At 44.6% G+C, this 21,377-nt stretch overlaps 1 protein-coding gene across 1 annotated transcript; it reads left to right on the top strand.

Moving 5' to 3' along the window:
* The first annotated feature begins 539 nt into the window (after nucleotides 1–539).
* Nucleotides 540–19,824, top strand: pall (F-box protein pallbearer). Its single transcript, XM_084581934.1, has 5 exons — nucleotides 540–977; nucleotides 1,809–2,057; nucleotides 3,031–3,289; nucleotides 6,352–6,491; nucleotides 13,608–19,824. The coding sequence occupies exons 1-5, from the start codon at nucleotides 861–863 to the stop codon at nucleotides 14,112–14,114; spliced, it is 1,272 nt and encodes a 423-aa protein (XP_084438060.1). The 5' UTR covers nucleotides 540–860; the 3' UTR covers nucleotides 14,115–19,824.
* The last annotated feature ends 1,553 nt before the right edge of the window (nucleotides 19,825–21,377 follow it).

The raw sequence follows: 21,377 nt of genomic DNA on the forward strand, positions 1-21,377 counted from the left end.
GCAGATCATAGAGTTAATATTAACTCTATGATGCAGATGCTAACTATGGGCAGTGGTAAGAGGCGTTTGTATTACTCCGCTAACTCTGCTGGACAGTCAACAAAATTAGTTTTTAATGTTTGACACTACCAAACAATTCAAAGGCATTGATCTTTTATATTTCAAATTTTCTTGATGATTAGTACTTTATTCAGATTTTCAAGAAACTCCTAACAATAAACTACTTTCTGTAACGGAGGAAATGTGGGTGGCGGTGAGTCTTATCCAATTAGTTGTTCTTGTTTCGGTTTCAGTGCCGCGCAAGTGTCTTGATCCAGTGCGTTCGGATGTCCGGAATGCTACAATAGCCTACGGAGCCCATCAAACATTCGACTCCAACATCTTTCCACTTGGTAGCAAAAATAAAATATTATTTATTGGTTCATTATAATGTATGTAAACTTCCCATATTATCACGTGGTAATGCATCACTGTATTTTCTTTTTCTTTTTTTTTTTTTTTGCCGCTTCTCTCCTCCTCGTTTTCATCTGTCCTGTGTCCTCCTCTGTTTCGGGCTGGTTCGCTGTCGCTCCAGGCTGGTGGGGTCTTCTTGTGGGCTTGCGGGGCGTGTAGCGTCGCGTCGCATCGGTACCCGTTCGCAGGGTAGCAGGGTCGCGAGACCCGCTTTGCCTGCAAGCACCGCTCGTGCGTGTGGAACGGTGGAACCTCGCTATCCGCTCCGGAACCGGCTGCACCGCCTGCATCACTGCCCGCATTATGAACTAAAGAGTCCCAATTTAGTCGCGAGAGAAAAGGGAGAGAAAAAAAAGCGGAAGCTTCGGCTGTCGACGTCCGGCAAGCTAGAGCATCGCGAGGCCAAGATGGAGCTAGAACCGTACCGCCGCGACGATGTCCTCACAGTGGAGGGCCTCCCCATCGAGATCATGGAGAACATCCTCAGTTACCTGTCCTATGACGAAATCAGCATCTACCGAAGGGTGAGCAGACGCTTCTGAAAGGTCAGCTTTTCGCCAAAATGCTGGTACGGTGGTTGTCGTATGTTTTTGTTTCGCTAGGGCGAGGACCTTGGCTGCAACCGGGCCTCGTAGTCTACGTGGAATGTTCGCGTCGCCCGTCTGCACATTGCGTTCTGCGGTGGCGGCACCCAAGTTGCATTTTGCATGCTGCGTGTGTTAGGCGTGGCTTACTGGAAAAGTTTTTCCCTTTGATTATTGCCCATTTCAACCACGGTGTATCCGATCGCTGCTGCTCTGTGGTCAAAAGTTTTACTCTTGGTGGGAGGCGCGGTTTCTCCAGTACTGTGTCGATCACATATGCTTCTTTCATGCAGTTAAGGCTGATTCGTGCTTATCACATGGCCTTAAAGTTCGTGAGCTGTTCTGTCGGTACTGTAAGGCACATGCGAAAATATAACATACCCAGCGTGGCATCGTATCTTCGTTACATATTTTTTCATTAATAGGTGCACAGCGCAAACAGGCTTAACAGGCTTTCTCAAGTGTGTGAATGTTCTAGCTAATATGGGTACCTGCCTTATGCTCATGTTTAAGCTGGCTGATTGCTGCAAGTCAAGTAAAAGACACGGGGCGAGCTGAGAAATGCTTGATTGCGAGGTTGCAAGAACACGACCACATGAACACCTCTGCACAGCCCTCAGGGACTACATTTGCTTTGACCTAGATGCAAAATCTAGTCCTATCACCAATTGCACAGCTGTGTAGAGTCATGAGGCAAATTCTGCTTGTAGCCATTTCAACCACCACGAACCTCCAACTTGTCACTTGACGTTTTACCCTCTCCATAAACAGGTTAACCGTCACTTCAACACCTGCTGCCAGAGGCTTTTGAACCAGGGCTTCTTCCGTGCTGAGCGGTTCCATGCCCAGTGCCTCAAGGCTGTCAAAAAACAGCTTCCTCGGCGTGAGTCTGAGCGCCGAACGCACCCGCTTGCACGCCATTGCGAGATCCTCACCAGTATTGAGACCCGGCTGTCTCTGCTGAGTATGACCTTCATGAAATACATGGACATGAACCTGTGCTGCTTCATCCCCGGAAAGGTGATTGGATTTCTTCTGTTTCTTCTGCTACATTCTGCAGAACAGGCGTCCCTGCCCTCTGCAAATTTAGAAAACACTTCAGCACAAATCGGAAGCTGCATGTCTTGTTAACGAGTGTTGGTGCTTGACACCACCACGGACCCCTACCCAATATCAAAGCTGTCATCTGCACTGGAGCGATAGGTTGTGAGGTGGAGGGTAGAATGCACGAACGGTAGCGGTCAATGCCATAGTCAAGCCCGGGCAGATGAGTTCCTCGTCTATCCACCAGGCGTGGGGCTCCGAGACCTTTCTTTGTGTATGAGAGTGGATAAAAGGCGACGGAGTTTTATGAGCCCTCATTCTATACATTCCGTATGGGTAAATCTGCAAAAAGAACATAATCGTCCCCTGAAAAGAGGTTGCACCGATTTGAAAACACTGATGCCACAAAAAACGGAAGCATTTCTTAACTTTTTTGTTATTCACTCAATGGCCAATGAAGCAGTCGCCAACCTCTCTGTTGTCATCACAAGAACTATCAAGAAATAAGGGTGGGATGCCACTGTTTTGAAGTGGCAGTGTTGCTTAGCCTCTGGGATCCAAGCTAAAAAAATTTTGTGATGATGTACACATTTTGCTTCTAATATCAGTCAGTGACTACAACACATCTTTTTTTCTCTCTAACTAATGAAATCTCCATTTCCACTTAGATTGTTCACTCTGTGATTATAACAAAGCACACTGTAGACAGAGACCAATTTATATTTATTGTCGATATCTCTTTGAAGGTGAAAGTAGGGGAGGATAGGAGGAGAAGTGCATTTGCACATCCCTAAGGGAGTTCAAGAACTATCAACCAGACATGTGGTCGCAGTAATGGAAGTCTTTGGCAGCAGCCATACTTGGCACTGGCTGGTGCATCACCTGAAAAGTGGCAGTCATCAGTGCTGCCCTTGCAAGAACCTTCTCTATACAACATTCTGCGATGCAGGTGATAGACGAGATCTTCCGGGTTCTGCGGCTGGTGCAAGGTGCAGGCCATGGTTGCACCAGCACGCCACCTCGGGCGCATGAGATCCTCCAAGAGCTGCGCGACATCTCATCCATGGCCATGGAGCACTTTGACGAGCGCATTGCGCCAGGCCTCAAGCTCCACGTGGGTCCCATGAAGCCCAGCCTGGGATTCCTAGGTGCCGGCCACCATGGGCCGTGCGCAGCGAGTGCCTCCGTGCCCCGCAGCTCTGAGCTAGGTGAGGCAGTCCTTCTTCTTGCTGCATCGCCTTGGTTTTGAAGCCTTTCTCATTGTTCAGGTCTTCCTGTGGTGGTCCTGATCCATGCATTCAAACACACCTTGTCAGTAATATGGGAAGACACACCAAATCTTTTTTTATTAAGACATTAGAAAACATGGATCGCCATGTGAAATTTGCCTGCACTTGGTAAAAAAATTTATAGTTGAATTTTTCTTCTATAAACTTACATTTTCGGGTTGTTTGAACAGTGGTTCCAACGTCACAAGTGAGTAGAGGTTGGTGTGCTCCCACAGAAACTGTAATATAATAGCTCTTTATCGATTTGCTGTCATATCGGCTTCAGAAGTAGCTTAGCACCAGCGGTAACATTGAGTAAAGCTGAGATCTGGGTGAGTTGGCATGCATTCATACTGGGGAACAGCGCAACAAAGGTAGGACAAGGACGAGACAAGCGCTGACTAACAACAAGGTCTATTGAAGGACGGTAAGGTGAATCTGTACAGCAATCATACATAAAAAGGCAGGAGAAAAATTGCCATAAAAATCAAATCTATGTCACATTGGAGGTGCAATATGCTATTTCTCCATCGTTTAATGTCACGGAAGGCATGCTGATGCATGCATTGGCCATGACTGTTGATGTAATGTGCTTCCATTATTTCGCACATCACCTTGTCTTCATGACGGAAAAGAACTTTGGTATCCTTGTAAACAGGTACATATTTGCACTTCTTGCAACAGAACTTTGTGCGCAAAAGCCCGCCATTTTGTTCTAATTTCATTTCATGCTCCCTTTCGTGCTTTTATTTCCGCTTGACACAATGAGCAGCAACATAGCAGAGAGGGTCACTTTTTCTTGCATTTTCATGCTCCATTAGCCTCTTGTTCAGGCATCTACCTGTCTTTCCAATTTAATGGCACCACATGTGAAGGGAATCTGGTACACTGGGCTTTTTGCACATGTAACTCATGTAAGCATGTAACTCGCTGCTCATCGGATATAAGCACAGGTGCTGCTATAGAAGAACCGGTTGCAAATACTAGTCGTTGGGCTGTGAATAGAAGACATCCTGCCAATGTTGTGTGCTGTTTAATATTTCGACCTGTTAAAAAAAATCATAGAATAAAAAAGTGATGTAACCTTGACCTAATTCAGTGGGTAGGTATTCACCATGAAGTAAAACAGATACTGCACCTTTCTTCCCCAAAAACCAAAAGAAAAATTATGAAAGAAATCGCACAATGAAAAAGGCTGTGCTACGCGTCCACTCTCAAGACAAAGCTTGAGTATCCCCCGAATTCAAACCGTCAAACCACATACAGCCTTGCTTGAATCTCGCTGCAAGTTCCATCGTTAAAACATTTTGCACAGCACCACCCATAATCAGTCATTTTTTCCATAATCAGACAAAAATAACATTTTATGACTACATGCAGTATAACACATCCTGCCCAACATGCAACGAACACACCGCTACAATCGTGGTGCCGAAGAAAAGCTTACCAGTTATCAGAAGGGGACGGGCTTTTGCATGAAGTGGTATGTTTGTCAAATCAAGAGTCTTTCTTATCTGGTGTCGAGTCTTCTTTACAAGCGGAATGTCCTCATTTACATTCGGTTTAGGCTCACTGGCAAAAATAGTTTGCAGTTGCTTCTTCTGTGATTGTGTCTTCTTCTGTTTGTCGTTCTATTCCATTGAAGTGCTTAATGATGTATGCCTTTACCACTTTCACCTTGGCCTCCAAAAGGTGGCTGGCAGTATTGAATAAATAAGAAGCATGCACAACCATGCTTGACTCAGCTCTCGCTCGTATCGCTAGGTTCGAGGCATGCTTAAACCACCACATATTTTCTTCAGCTTTCTATACTCCGTTTCATACACCAGGTGCAACGCAGCGAAAGCTACATAAGTAGTCCACAAGAAAAAAAAGGCGTATCACTATGCGCTCGTTCCGTGGCCGAGTGGTTTCTGCGGAAATGGGCTCAATTCCGAGCATACATATTTCCAGTAACTCTCTTCGCGTGCCTGGACATCTTCGCAGTGCATATCTTATAGAAAAAATCTGCTCCGAAGAGGCAGTCGAGGTCGCTGCGCGCTGGCAGGGTTGTGGGGCAGTGAAAACGCGACACAAATGAAAACGACAAACAAAACATACAAATTCACCTCTTTTCTCCCTAAAAAAGGTGCTTTTTGTGGAGTTGATGGCTAATATAAGATGTATTAAGCTTTCAGATAAAGCAACTAATATGTCCTCTCGTCAAGAGCAGGCACTATTTTTCATCGCGGATGCGGGGAGCGCAAACAAGAGCTCTCGCTTTGGCAGTGTTGCACTTGATGTATGAAACGGAGTATAGTCAATTATCTCTGTGCTTAATTAATGCTTCACATTAACAGGAGAAAAAAAAAAGAAAACATCCCCTGTGCTTTCCTTTGTGTCAGTGGGTGTTGGCTCCTTTCTTATGTGTTTCTTAGTAGAGACCGCCATAGGAAGCTTGCCCATCTGCGTCATAACACCTGACATTGCCACTGTCTATAATGTCGTCAACTATTTTCCTGTCAGCATGTAGTCTTTTTCAAAAATGCATGGTGAAAGTGTTTTGCTTCTAAGCCTCGTAATGGGGCTCGTTGCTCATCTCCAGTGTTCGAAATCTTGTCACTGTCACTCCTCTCTAGCTTAGCTATATATTCCGGTCCGGTGCTTCCAAGAGCCTCGATACAGGGTGTAGAAGCAAACCCCTTGGCCTACATATTTTGTTGTGGGTCCGAGGTACTATGTTAAGTGGTCATCTGTTGAATGCTGGAACGTTTGGAGATTTTCACTTTTGCACATTCTAGCTGCGTGAGTGTGATATGGACAGGTCCGAAATGTTAAGTGGAAATGCTACTTAACAAACAGCACAAAGTACATGACAAGAAAGGCAACAGGATGAGCGCTGGCTGTCCCGTCTTTTGCGCTGTTTATTAAAATGACTCAATTAGCCCAGCTGTCTACTCTTGGGAAATACTATACCTGTAGAATAGCGTCACTCATGGCCTTCTGTTTTCTTGTCATAACAGCAACTGCTACCTCCATCTTGGGACGAGTGCAGAAGCCATGTGTGCACGTGGCAGCCCATACAGGTCTCACTGAGGAGTTCAAGCAACTGCGGGCAAGCAATTTGAGCCTCCGCAAGTCACTTGCAGAGTGCAAATCCAAGGTGAGGAAAAGGGTATGTTGCTGGGCGAGTTGGTTATTCATTGTCAGAGAAAGAACGCTATACCAGACGACGGACCAGGAAGAGGACACACGTGTGTGTCCTCCTCTTCCTGGTCCGTCGTCTGCTATAGCGTTCTTTCTCTGACAGTGAGGAAAAGGTCAATACTATCAAAGGGAAGTGGGGGGAGAAAGAAAAGCAAAAAAGCACACTCTATTGTCTCATTTTTTGTAAACTTTGAAATCAGGAGATAATAACACACAGGGCTGGTCTAGTAGCCATATGTTCGTGCGAATAGAACTAGAATAGTTTTTATATTTCCTTTGCATAGACGATCAGAACAAATGTTTCACTGTGTGAGGGGTGGGCTTGTATGTACAGTATGATCTTTGCATTCACTACTGAACATACATGAGGTGTGATGTCTTGATTTCAGTACTTGGGCAGTGCTGGTTTGTGTCTCCTTTTGCTTCATTGTACCTTTTAAAATTGCGACTTGCAAGCAAGAGTTGTGCATTATGAATGCAATAAGCACTGTAGCCAGAGCGCTGTGTGCCACGAGTGTGACATATAGCTTAGGATACTGATTTCATAATTTTGTGTTGGTACATACTGTCTGAAGCGGCATACAAGCAGTATTCGGGGCCCAATTAGGCCAATCTAATTTTGCCATCTGATCTCTGCTCTTTGCAGAGAAGTGTATTGTATTCTAAAACATAAACAAGTTAGAAAAGAAAATTATTAGGGGTATGCATAACTTGAAACATTGAATAGTAAATGCTTAATGTAGTAGAATGGCACTACTGTTCTGGCTAGCCCAGCAGGCCAGAACACAACTGTTTCGCTGTGCCTGGGCTGAGCCCAGGTCTGAAGTTGTGCGCCCACGCCAGGCTTAGGCTAGCACATAGCAGGCCAGTGTCCGGCTTTTGATTCACTATTGTAGAGTGAAGTACACTTGGGGCATTACAGAAGCGACAAGGAATTAATAATCCCTGGGTACACACTGAGAAAGAGTGAAAATTTATTGCCTTATTTATTCTTATTACCTTGGCACGGTGATTGAGTGGTTGAGGCACTCGACTACTGGGCCAAGGTGCCCAGGTTTGATACTGGCCATGGTGGCCGCATTTCAATTCAGGTGAATAGCACTGCACCCGTGACCGTGCAGTGTCAGTGCATGTTAACGAACCCCAGAGGGTCGAAATGATCCAGCCCTTCTCTATATAGTGGCCATTTTGCTTTCCTCTTTATTAGAAGGCAATCACTGTGGACATGAATTCAACTCGTGAAATCTTGTTCATAAAATAAAACATGTCATTCCACTGGATACGGGGACTCTTTAATATTTAGACACCGTAGGCCGTAAAGTATGGCTGATTAAAAGTATTTAAGGAACTCAAACCATTTTATTACGCATATATTCAGCCCTTTTCATTTGGCTCTTGAAACTTCAGAAGTTCCTCTATGTTATTTCGGTGCACCTATAAGATCGCTATTCAAAAAGCTGACCGGATGAACATACCTCATTATGTATTCCTTTTGTGTTCTGGAAAGCAAATTTCTTCATCAAATGTATGTGCAATTTGAGCTTTTTTGTCTGCCATTTCTTTGTTTGTGTGTTAGGAGTCTACTTGCTCACAGTCAGAAGTTTACCTCATGTGTTACTGTGAGTATGGACTCATGCCAGGTCAGGCTCAGTAGAGCGACACTTAAGCGGGTAGTCGGACCCACGCTTTAAGAAATGAGCCTAGACCGAGTTCGGGCATCACATTGAGTTTCGTGCAATGCTCTTTTACATACCATAAAAACCCGGGTGTAATACAAGATGTAATTTTGGCATTGCAAAAAAGAAAGCAAAGAAGTTTCCATCTGCGTATAATGCAAGAGAAAGAAGATCAGCAAAAGTACTTATTTGCACTAAATTTTGCAGTTGCCGTACGAGGCCAGGCCTATGTGCTCCGCACTTTTGCATCCAACGCCACCCTGCAGCAAGTGGCAAATAATGCAACGAACCATCATGTGCCAGTGCTGGTTCGCTCCCTTTCTCTTGCCGACACACTTGATCAGAGAGCTTCATGTTTTAAAACCAGTAGGCCAGTTCCAGCTTGAACGCTGGACAGTAGCGCATGAGGTGCGCAGGCATGTGGCTTATGCTCCCAGGAAGTGTTCTCAAATTCAGGGTTTCGCAAACTTTGTCGTGTGGCACGTGTGTCGTCTGCCGCGAGTCCCTTGCTGGAGACCTCTTTCAGTACAAACTCTTAAGCCTGTTTCACATGCAAGTGAAAATGCTGGCTATTTTTGGCACGGCGACGCAAAAACCTGTTTTCAGCTGTCATAGGAGCTCGAGCGGAGAGAGCAATGCAGTTCCAACACATTGAAAATTTTTCCCTCTTGTCACTGCCGCTCAGTTTGCTCAATCGCTTGCATGTGAACCGGCCTTTACAGTACAAAGCGCGACTGACGCGCTCCTTGAGAATACTGGTGAAGTGTCCGCGATTCGGCTGTCAGGCATGGTCAATATGACTGGGGAGGCCCGTGAGAGACCCATGCAACGTGCTGAGTGATTCTATTGCCATCTCTACATCGTGCGAGGTGTGATTGACCTCCTTCCACTCATGCGTGTTGCGGCACCGTGGTCGCGAGGATCACGGGGTCAGCATGGTGAAGCTGACACCACCGAAACAGGCGACGCCACTGCTAGAAAACGCCTCCTCTCACTGGAAGCCTGGTGCTGATAACGCTAATTAATATTGAAGCCGAACTGCAGATTTAGTCTGAAATTTGTTTGAATCCACATATAATGTGAGGTGGCAATATGACATGATAAAATCGGGCAATGAACCTCGTATTATATGCGAGTTATTATGGTACGTGTCAGTTAAGATCCCTGTTGCAAACTAGCCTCCATCTTGACTAGATGGATGCCAAATGTGAAGCAAAATGGTATGACACCACACTGAACGCTGCACAAAGAATGGTTGCATCACAATTTTGACACAAAATCAAATGCATATTTGTTTTTTGTTTTTGGCAAGTTTTTTTTCAATTTTAGATTACAATGGCGCCGTTTCAGCCGAACTAGCTGCATACGCTATCCCATAAAACTTCTCAATATGCTGTTGCACTACGGCATTGCTGACGCCAATACAGCATGTTACTGAAAGCTGGGAATCCATAAGAACATAAAGCGATTTTTTTTTGTGCGTGGTTAATCAGCCTCAGAATGTATTTCTCATTGTATTTGCATCCAAGGTATAAATATAACACTTCCCCTGGCTGTACCTAAAGCTACAACAAGCTTCACCATTAGGCTCATGAGCTGCTAGGAGAAGCCAACTTTTTGGCGGCCATGGACAGTGTAATGTGCAACGTGGAAGAATGCTCCGATGGCCACTGGAAAAGAGAAGACTGAAAGAGTTGAGTTTGGTAGAAAAAGTGAAAGAAGGCATGAGGCTGCACCATAGGGTAGCCACTGCTACAAGATAGATTTTCTGTGCTTGATGGTGGAGTGCATTTCTGAAGTGTTGCCGCTTCGATAATATTAAACATATCCTTTGCTTCTGTATGTTTGCATGAAGTCTTTGTTTATCAGAGCCTCAGCTGTGTTGGCTTAGCAGGTCAAGATCTTGTTATAATCGTTATAATATTTGTTTTCCTTTTCTTTCTAATTTTCCTGAGGTCTCGCACTCACATTTTTCAATTAAACTGCATTATAACGAGGCTATAAAAAGTCTGCCATTTTTCATTGCATCCAAGGTTTTGTTACTTACAGTTCTCGCGTGAACACTCAAAAGGACTGCAGAATGGAAACCAATTAATCCCCATTCCTCAAAGTCGTAATTGCGGGAAAAAGCGCTGATGCCGCGACTGCGGCAGCAACCACCACAACCTCCATCACAGACTCTCGCAACACGGCTGTGAGTGGGGCGGGGAGATTGGGGTGGTGGACGCACCATGGCTGGGTTAGACTATCACGCACAGTCGTGCTGCGGCGGCTGGAGCTAGACAGACCACACACACACACACAGGTTCCAGGTCTCAGTGCACTCATGCTTGTTGCCCTGACAAGCACACTCTCCACACCATGGTGCCGGCTGTCCCCACTCTCGATGCGCGAGAGCTGTCAGTGCCGAAATCTCGTCAGCAAGAGCATTGCTCACCCATCTTTGTTCTTAGAGCGCGGCTGTTAGGCACCCCTTCTTGGCTTGCGTAGCCTAGCTGTCAGCATAACCGGTGGACAGCCGTCACACGTTACCACATTTGGCACTGGCAAGCCTGGGGTGCTAGATTCTGGTCAGTCTCCCTTCAACTTGCCATATTCATAGCACTCTGACAGTCTGAAAGATGGCAGCATTTGGACTCTGAGGGACCCATTAATGCTATTGCGTCCGCTTGAAGGCAAAGCTTAAATGTGCCCACAAGAGGGTACCCTGAGTGTCCACCCTATTGCAAGCATCGTGAATAGTACTGCTGTGGCACTCGGAAAGTGAGGTGTGAGTAGCAGCGGAAAAAGGGAAGGTGGATATGTTAGAGAAAAGCAGAGGAGGAGGGTAGGCTAGGCTAGGCTGCTCAAGAAACTAATGGTGAATTCCAATCGCAGAGCAGGAGCACTTCCAGAGCAACGTTTTCTGCTCCTTTCAGAGCAATTGTCTTCCAAACGCAGATCCGGAACACGGATCGCGTCTTCCAAACGCAGAACGGGAGCAATTGCCGAGCAAGGGTCGCTCCGCGGAGCAGTCAAAACTGCTCCGCCGAAATCGGGGGAACCGACCGGAAGTTTGCGTGACGTGCCTTTCCGAGCGACGCTTGCGCATGCGCTAGCTAGCGCATCCATTTCCGGTGGCTCGCCGCGTTGGCTTCAGAGACAACGCGCCGCTCCATAGCAGACGATCAGTATTTGCCGCCGCCATGGATGGTGATTCGCGTCGCGCTCTTGCGCTCGCTTTGCTTGAGGACAGCGAGTCGGAGAGCAGCAGTTCCAACTCATTTGTCGAAGAATCAAGAATCAACTATTTATATGTCCATCGTCCGTGTAAACTCAAAGCCGCGCACGTTACAGCTCGGCTCTGGAAGAATGCAAACATTCGGTACGTGAACCGAAGTTTTCTTCCATATTAAAGAAAATGCTGAAGGAGTCTTACCGTGTGTGTCCACGCTCGGCTCTTCGAGCAAGGAGGATATATTTGCGTAAACGGCTGGTGTAACCTCCATATCAAAGGGAAGAAAGGCTGCAGGCTTGCAAAGCAGACGACGCGAGCGCACGAAAAGCGCGGGCAAGTGCAAGGAATGATGGGTACTTTCTCCGTCTCCTTTGCTTGCGAGCGCCACCTACTTGCTCCGGCCAGAGCAAGAGTATTCGAAACGCAGAGTCTGGGAGCGTGCTCTCCGCCGGATTGAGGCGTTCTGTGATGGAGCGTGCGCGCTGCTCCAGTTCTGCGATTGGAATTCGCCATAAATAATTAATTAATAACTAAATAAAAAAATCCCTTTAATAAACTAAGGGTGATGCCATCCTGTGAAGATGCCTCTTCCCATGCGCTTTCCTGCTGTGTATGAGTCCCCCATTAGTCGAACGGCGTTACGTGTTCTGACGCCTGTTTTTCTTGCTGTTTTGTTTGCTACCTTCTCTTCGCGGTGCCAAACAGCGCATGTCGCACACCAACTCCATTTTTAACTACGATCCGCACCTTTTTTCATACTATTTCTAGCATAGCTTCTTGATCATGATGCCATGCTGCTGCACTTTCAAGTGCAGCACACGTGAAAGTGACAGCAAGCAGCTAGTCAAGATACCATCCGCGAATCGAGTCCTGGCACGGAGGATGGTTTGGCTGCATAGAATCAGCCAGGCTGACTTCAACAATGGAAACAAACGAAAAAAAATGGAAACTCAGTGCTGTTTCACCAGCCTTTGTTCATCGAAAGCATAATCCAAGGAAGCCGCCTGCTAAGTGTGAGACTGAGGTTCCTCTCATTTCGCCTCCACCGAAACGCAGCCATTGCAGCTGGGATCGTCTTGCATGCACACCTGACAGACTACTGCTAAATCATTTCCTTAGCTCACAAAAAAGTGCCTGGCATTGCATAATGTTCTATGATATCTGGCAGACGATGGAGTGGAGCCTCGGTAGAAAAGGGCGCTTCATTGTGGGTGGCAGTCTCGAGGGGAGAAGTGTGCGCTTCTCCCCTCCATACCAGCCGCACTTGCAGGGAGGTGGAGATGGCACTACTTTTAGTTCATTGAGAAGCTTTAGGCTAGGCGACGCCACGGTGGGCACTGTAAGCGAAAGGCAGGTCTCGTGGATTGAAGACATGGCCGTGGTTTAGATATCTCGAGTCAGACGTGTTACCTCCAGGCCAGTGTTTCTCGCGGATGATTTTTCGGAGTATGTGAAACCCACGCCTATTTTGACATGAAGTTCTCAAATATGCGCGCTGCAAGGGGCGGCTTTGGTGAACTGAAAAACTTTTAGTACCGAATATTTAATACCGAAGAATCTGCTACACGGAGGTTCATTACATCCAGGCTTAACTCTGTACTTGTAAGCACAATGGTCACAATAAAATTTGACTCCTTACCCTACCTGGGACAACAAATGGAAAGCATGGCATCCAAAACCATGCTCAATAAATGAAACAGTCTTTTTTTCCTTACGGGAAGAAATGGTAATTACATACATTTTTAGCATATATTTTGATCATGCTGTATGCTGAAAGTGTACATCCTAATATTTTTCTCTGTGTATCAACACAGCACAAGCCCTTGGGCATTAGTTGCATGGTCAAAAATTTCTACTTGGGCCACTGCAGCTCTGAAAGCTCCCATTCCACGTTTCTTGATCTTGCATGCGGCACAAGTCGCGATGAACATTGTTTACTCCAGCGCACATTTTTGCATCGGTGCTCTGGACAACTGTGATGTGGACATTTGAGTGTCCTTTTTTAAAGTAAGAAAGCAGGATTGTTTTACCCAGTCGTCTTGTTTACCTTTGTTATCAGAGTTGCATTTTCAAGTGAACACTTTTTTATTGCAGCAGAGTTTGACTATTCTAGTAGGAACAATTGTTACAAAAATTTAAGTTGCTCTTCTTTCCTGCCGTCTGTTTTTTAAATATGCAGCTGACAGCCCAGGCCAAGAAACTGTGTGAGCAGGAGAAGCGGGCGCATGACCAGTCGCAGTTGGTGGCAGAGCAGGGCAGCCGACTTGCTGAGCAGGAAGGCAAGCTCAATGAGATGAACCGCAAACTCCTCGAGCAGCACCGTGAGTTCTCCGATGTGCTGGAAGAAGTGAGCCGGCTTCGGGAACAGATCATCAACAGCCACCACCACAACAACACTGGCCGGTCCAGAGGAGGAGCAAACAGCAATGAAATTGGAACCCACTCTTCCGGCACCGAAGCAACTCACAGGACAGTGCAGCCGCGGGGCGCCTCGAAGGCCACTTCAGTGCATGAAAGTGCCACAGCATTAAGCAGTAAGCGCCGGCACAACAGCGCCGTGTCCTCTGACGCAGAGACCAGTCGGAAGAGAGTTTGCAGCAGCAGAGGTAGGGCAGCTGATGAGGTGTCGAGGAGGAGGCCGCTGAGATCAGGAAAAGCAACACTGAGCCCTTCTCGGCCTCGGTGAAGTGCTGACAAGTGACTCGCACTTCTAACTCATCCTGTGCTTCAGAACTGATAAAAGGAACAGCCACAATGAGCGTCTGGAGCAAGTGAAAACTATATGCCCTTGACGAGAGTAGCGTGCGGAACCATTACAGAGGAACCTTCTCTGTTCTGAATTAGCCGTTGTTAGGGCGACAAAATCTAGTTACATCTTTGTTGGAAGCAATGGCAGTGTGATTTAAGTGGCGTATAGTAGTTCTCGCTCAGATCACCTTGTTATTTTAGGAGCTTAACCACGACCTGGCTGAAAATGTTTTTCACTTGTATGCACATTCGTGTCATCTGACCATGGCTTGTATCACAACAGACTTATGATATTTCATCATGCACATACTGCTGCATGATATTTGCGCTGCGAATATTTGAGCCTGCAGCTTGGATGTGCACCAGATTAAGACACTCATATGATTTTTATTTCCTTGGAATCTGTTGAAACTGTATTCGTGAAGTTAGCTGGTGTAAGTAAAGCTGCTCTTTTTCTCCATGTGTGTTACTATCTGCCTTGATTAGCAGCCATATTGACTGCGCACCGAAGCATGCAGGCCAACTTTTGCAGGGGACACTTCAAGAGGCGGTGTCCAATGTCTAGAAATCACTGCACAGCTCATGTCACCAAGTACTTTCATTAAAAATGGCGGTTACCAATCTTGTGGGTGGGTTGAAGTTGGAGCCCGCTACCCTTTCTGAAGTGACGCGTAGCATTTGATAGACACAAAGCAGGCTTTAACTGGATGTTACAGACCTCCTTCTGATTAAAAGGTATGATTTGCACAGATTTGTCCATTCTCTTCCGGCTTTTATGTTTTTGTTTGTTTCACAGCTGTTGTGTCTGCATTTTATGTCACCTGCCACAAGTTGGGACCTGCAGCATTTTTATTTGTAAATTGCTTCATAGTGATAGGCATCAGACTGACTGCAAATTGCATGCATGATTTGAGTTTCATATCTCAGAGCTAAGAACACTGCAAAAGTACCAGTGAAGGCTACCTCTTTATTCTATGGAATGCAATGCTAGTAACTAGGTCCATTACGATCTCCAAAAGTTTAACACTGGCAGGTATCATTTTCAAGCTACTAGCTAATATAATTTGTGGTATAGTCCGCAAGGCTTGACATTTGGTAAAAAAAAAATTTTTTAGACAACATTCATACTTGGTATATTGTCCACACTATTGGCGATTTTTATGGAATTGATGGCACTGCAAAATTGATGACACAGTGCTGCACTGCCACAAACTATGCATAAGAAGGGTCCACACACAAAACCCTTTGCCTGAATGGTTTGCCGGTAAATTTAGGCATTGTCATTGCTTTGGTATAAAAATACAGTCAAGGAACACTGTTACATAAATGTTTGCATAACCACGAAGCATGATTGCAAAAGTTTTCAAAGCCAGCAGCAGAGAGAGCATCGGGCAACAAAGTTTCTGATTTGTAGTAGATTGCTGGCTGGACTGTGACAGTTTCTGTCAGGCAGCAAGCCTGTATTTCTAAAGTTATGAATTTTGTGGACAAGAAGGGCCTATTTGAATATGAAATACGGTCTGTTGAGAAGCATCACTGCGCACACAGGACTAATAAGGAGGATTATAGCCTTCTGCCCCTTATCAATATGTCAGTGCACAGTGAAGAACCTATGCTGGTCGAAATTTCCAGAGCCTTCCACTACGCCGTCTCCGATAGCATGGGTCACTGGGAAGCCCTAGGGATTTCCTTAAAGGACTATAGACATTTTGGTGGCATTTTTCTTCTTTTTAATGATGCATAAGTCATTCCTGTATATCGATCCGCGTACAGTTTTCGCCTACAACCACAGAATAATTTATAATTGAATTTTATTTTCTCACCAGTTTTGGTTTTGATAGCCAAGAGATGGCTGTGACATCACAATGATGTTTTGATACCTGGCACGAAAAAAAAGCAATATAATCGCTCCTTCAATTGTAGTGATTTCTGTCCTTGAGGCAGGGTGGCTTTCTCACTGTAGAGAAATCAAATGACACAGCAATGATTATATCACTTTATTTTCATCCCTCGCGTGACCTAGTCTTGACTGACGTCACAGCCATCGCTCGTTTGCTTAAACCGTAACAGATGAGAAAAGAAATTTGATTATAAATTATTCAGCAGTCGTAGGCGAGTGTGACAGGGTGGTCCGTGTACAGTAATGTCCTAGGCATCATTACAAATGATAAAACACGAACCAAAAAATTAGGTGTCTCTAGTCCTTTAAACATTTGATCAACACATAACTAATTGGCACACTTCAAGTGCTGAGAGCTTTGTGCGTGATTCTCTCTGTAATGGCAGGCCTTATTCCAGTATATGTGTACGATGATGCGGTGCTTTGTTATCCAAAAAAAGCGAGAAAGCTGGTATCGTGATTCCATTACAATTTCATTTCATTACTGCTTTTTGCCGCACTTCAACTGCCCCAAGTCTTTAACAGATGGGTCTAGCAAGAATTGTTGAAGTCGAGCAAAACGAATTATATTGTAGCTGCCTTACGCTCGTCGCAAGCCTTCCATCCACAGTTTTCCAATAGAAAGCACGAGGCAGAATTAATTCCCCTGAGAAAACAGTACATGGGAAACGACCTGATGTTCGCTTCCACCTGTGTGCATGATTTCGAATCTGCATTCATAATTGCAATATTGCATGGTTAAAGAAAGTTATGAGCATAAAAAATTAAATGCAAAGGGTGCAAATGTGTCAGTTAGCTTTGGCAACACTGACCAAAGAAAGGTTTCTAGCTTGTTTTATGCAAAGCAATGCCATGCGAAATTGATAATTGCTGCGGCTTGCCTGGTTAAATGCTGAAGTTCTAAATTCAAGAAATTTTGCTTCTAGTTCTGTCGTCCACCCGTTGTATGAGAGTCATTGTTGAAGTTCACTCAAGCTCTAAAAAATAATGGCTACGTAGTTGGCGGTGGTGTCTCCTTCCCGACACCAGACAGAGAAGCAAAAGAATGTATGTGAGAGAGTCCAGTAGCAAAAGTAATATTAGTTGGGGTGCCATATGTACTGCAGCTTATCAGCAAATATTGCTTTTGCACTCTGCTTCCAGTATGCCTCGTGCACTGAGTTGGCTTTGAACAGAAAAATCACGGTTGCCGCATGCTACAAAGCTTTATAGAATGCCTTTTTCTTCGTTTCAGACAGAAACAGCATTGCTCTGTTCATGACTTTGAACTTCCCATTGGCGCTAACCACTAGACTCTGTTGCTTAGAAGTTTATTAGTTAATTATAATTGGTTGCCTAATCAGGATGATTTGTATTGTTGCTGACGCCTGTCATGGCTAACTGTTTGTGAAAGCGTTTAATTTCAAACTACTTATTTTTAGAACCTTCTGAAAGTGTTTGTAGAAATTTCTGCTATGTCTGCCAAGCATCAATACTCGCATATCCAGGCCAAGAGAAACTGATTGCCAGGAAAATAAAGCTTGGGTGGAGTACACTAGGCAGGCACTCTCAAGTTGATACTGATACCACTCAGTATGATATTCTCCTGGACAGCTTTCTGAGACTATGCAGCCAAGGCTACAAGATAGGGGCCATTTCGGTTTCAGTTTGCTTTTGCTTGAAATTTTAGTTTGGAGTTTCCAACAACTCAGAAATGGTTTATTTACGGTACTGAACTCCTAAGTGAACTTAACTTCACAGTTAATAAGTATCCCACACTATGTACGTTGTCGAAACGAGTGCATTGCAAAAGCTTACAGACACCAGCGGGTGGAAGCGCAGACGCAGCCTACGTATGCTTCGCAGGATTCCCAACTGACAGGACAGCCATCAGCATTTGCATGCCATATTGTACTGATGTTATAAGGCATTGCACTAACATTGTGCTGGCTTGTATTGTATAATCTTGATGTAATAATAATGTTAATATTTTTGTAATGATGTAATATTTCAGAGTATGATCCGTGAAATTTCTGAAGGACTGTATTCTGCCTCGCAGTTATCTCCATAGCCACAGAAAGTTGACCGGGTGTATTGCGTAATGAAAGAGTTGTGTTACCAGAGCACGTGCTGGCGAAGAATGAGGCTCGAGATAAGGATGAGAACAGCACATTGTACTGAGGAAAGGAAAATGACAGGGATACCTTGAAAGACAAAAAGGAGAAACTTCGTAGACGAGTGATTATAGTGCAAATACAGTGGGAAAACTGAATCTCGAACCCGAGGAAGGCATGTAATGTGAAAAATCGGCTAATTGGTCCATGGGAAGGAGAACATAGTTACGGACGGCTAAAAGTCTGGTAGTGGTAACACAAAGTTTGCTAGGATATGGTAACAGTGTCGGTCACATTACAGGAACAACTGGAGAGCATTAAGAGAGGCAGTTGACGTAAGCTGATACTGATAATGATTGGGTGCTCACTGGAGTGCTCTGGACTTCATTGATTCGTTTCGAATTTGGCTAATTGACTGTAGGCAGGATGGTGAATTTTCAGTGGAAAGGCTTCCTTGATATATAATGTCACTGGCAGCAAGAGAGATGTATGCTTCAATTCACATTTTGCACGCATTGCTACCAAAACAAGTGGTCCTGTTTATGGTGGCTGCATTTGTGTCCGCATCATACTTTGTTCTTTCGAGAGAAGTGTGCAAAATTCTGAATAGGGCAGAGTAATTGAGCTCATTATGCACGGTTTACTTGACTTTGCAAGCACCATAATGGAACATAGAGCTTCTGCGGTGCATGCCAGAGCAGGTGGCATTAGGTAGGTTAGAAAAGCATGCAGGTTCCAGTTTCAGACATTGGTGCAAGCAACGAATAATCGTGAAAAAACATGGTCACTTACCATTACGGCACCGAAATGATATCGCATAATTTTCCATCTTCAGAGAATTATTGGATTGGTTTAGCGCTAGCATATAGCCCTGAACTCTACTGTGAAATCTACAGCTCAGGCTGCGAGACGTTAATTTTGGTTAATTATTTCATTTTCCAGCTACCATGTTGGCCAGGTGGCAGATTAGTGAGAAGAAAATTTGTCTCCACTTTTAGGGCGAGGAGGGAGAGTTTAAAGTGTAAAGGAGGTATAGGGGGGTCACTGTTGTGGCTTCGGAGGTTGCGGCGAGAGCCAAGGAACTTGTATCATGAAGATGACTGCCGCAGCAAGAGCCTAGAGGGCGGTAAGCCAGTAAACCTAGTTTTAGAATCTCTCTCTCTCTCTTTTTTTTTTTTTCTTGTAATGAACCACGATTTTATTTTGCCCCTCATTGGGATCTGGCTGGGTAGGAATGGCACACGGTGTAATGTGATAGCTTCAGAGCAAGTTTCAAAATGCCCCATAACAAAACTGACATGCTAGGTATGCCCCATTTTGGTTATGACCGTCGTAATGGAAGCAAGTGACCGGAGTAGCTTCTGCAAAGTAGTATAACTGCTTTAGATCTCAAGCTGCTGACCCGTGTTTGTGACTTCTCGCTATTGTGCAAATAAAGCTTATTTTTGTTGACTTTGAAGGTACATCACGTGTTACAAATTCCATAACGTTGCCATTATTTTCAACCGGATTGCAGAGCACTCGGGCATTTTCTTTTGGTATTCGTTATGACTGTGCTTGCCATGTCACCATCACAAAGTGGTTTCATTCTGTACTTCATTATTTCATGCTGTTTCTGAATAAAGCGGCATAGTGCACACATATTTAGCCTTGTACATTGTTGGAGCATGCTCAAGACTATCTTCTCTAGAACAATTTATCTACTGTCTCAGCCCACCAAAAAATAAAGCCAAAAACTTAATATGTAAATTTTGCAACAAAGATTTAATTTTATGCCAGATCTCTTAGTATTTGAATGAAGCAAAAGTCCCAAAGGAGTTACCGTTAGCTGTTTCACGTTGCAGAAATGTCTTCGCATTGTTGTGAATTAAAGTTTTGTCATGGTGTGCTGAATACTGAATGGTCAGGGATGTTGTATAACAGAAAATCAGCATGGTGGGTGCCTTTGCTAATTAGGTGTTGGTTCTTGATATGTGTAACTATTGATCACAGACATTATTTAGTTAGTCTCACTCCTGAGGGCACACCAGTGCATTACATGGTTACTCTGTGGTCTTTGGGTACAGTGAAAAAGGACTTTTCTTTTTCTTAGCACTTTAAAATTCTCAATTTCCTAGTTGATGCTTTTTAGTATATTAAATTTAAACCTTTAGAAGAGCAGCCTTATTATCTGTGGTGTTCAAAATGTGCTCTGGTGAGCTGCTACAATGGGACACAACAGACCAGACAAAAGACAACACACACTTTTGTCCATGCCATCCACTTCATCTATCGTTAGGCGTAGTGAAAGTTTTCCAAAAAGAAGCGCCAGAAGTTTTTTCTTGACTGGTATGGTGTTTCTGAAGCACAGTCACTTACTCAAACAAAGATGTAATTATTGTAATGGGAATGATCTTCAGTTTGATCAAGTCGGGTGAGACGATAGCAGTCTTGTTAAAGGTGAGCATTGTTTCCTCATGCTTTATTTGTGACTAGCTGTTTTCAAATGAAACTGTTATTGCTCAACAGTTGCTAAATGTTCATTTATTTCGCATGTGGTGTTAGTAAGATCTGCTCTGGCTTACAGCCTGTGACAAGTTAGCTTGGCTTGCTTCTATCCTGATGTATCTCTTAATGGTTTCTTTTACCGTTTTCAACTATTCAGTCAAACTTTTATTGTTTGGTCTCAGGTGTTGACATCACCACACATTAACACAAAGCAAGCAAAATGAGGCTGCAGGGCTTGGAAGCACAAAAGTAACTTAATCACCTGATTGAAAGCATTTAGTAATGAGAAATGGATGACTCATCTGAACAAAAAGCATAAGGTGCGAGTGCACCTCGTCGATGTGTTATCATGCTATCCACCAGCTCAGCGCTGATATTTACGCTCTCCATTTTTTTATGTGTTGATGCTACTAAGGGTGGCCTGTAATGAATGAAGCCTGGGCCAGCAGTCCAGTTGGCAAAAAAGCAGGGGAGGTTGAGTTGACTGTAGCAAACCTTTGATGCATTATTCAGGCAGGTCTAGTTGTCCTTTGACTTCAAGCAGTGGTTTCCACGGCTTTAAAATCTTCCGTACATACACCTTTGGTATGTACTGACCAATTCAATTATTCTTTCTAAAATTCTTCTACACAACATTTTTTTCTCTGCACCCTTTACTGCTACTTTCTCCTGAAACCTCGACCCAAAATGGAGCTTCAGGTGAGTACAGAGAAAAGAGGCG

This window comes from Amblyomma maculatum, chromosome 10, assembly GCF_055883805.1.
Source record: "Amblyomma maculatum isolate TAMU_Amacu chromosome 10, ASM5588380v1, whole genome shotgun sequence".
NCBI lineage: Eukaryota > Metazoa > Arthropoda > Arachnida > Ixodida > Ixodidae > Amblyomma > Amblyomma maculatum.

Coding starts and splice junctions, on each gene's coding strand:
- pall (XM_084581934.1), top strand. CDS start 861: ATGGAGCTAGAACCGTACCGCCGCGACGATGTCCTCACAGTGGAGGGC. Junction 2,058..3,030: donor GCTGCTTCATCCCCGGAAAG/GTGATTGGATTT, acceptor TCTGCGATGCAG/GTGATAGACGAGATCTTCCG. Junction 3,290..6,351: donor GCCCCGCAGCTCTGAGCTAG/GTGAGGCAGTCC, acceptor TTGTCATAACAG/CAACTGCTACCTCCATCTTG.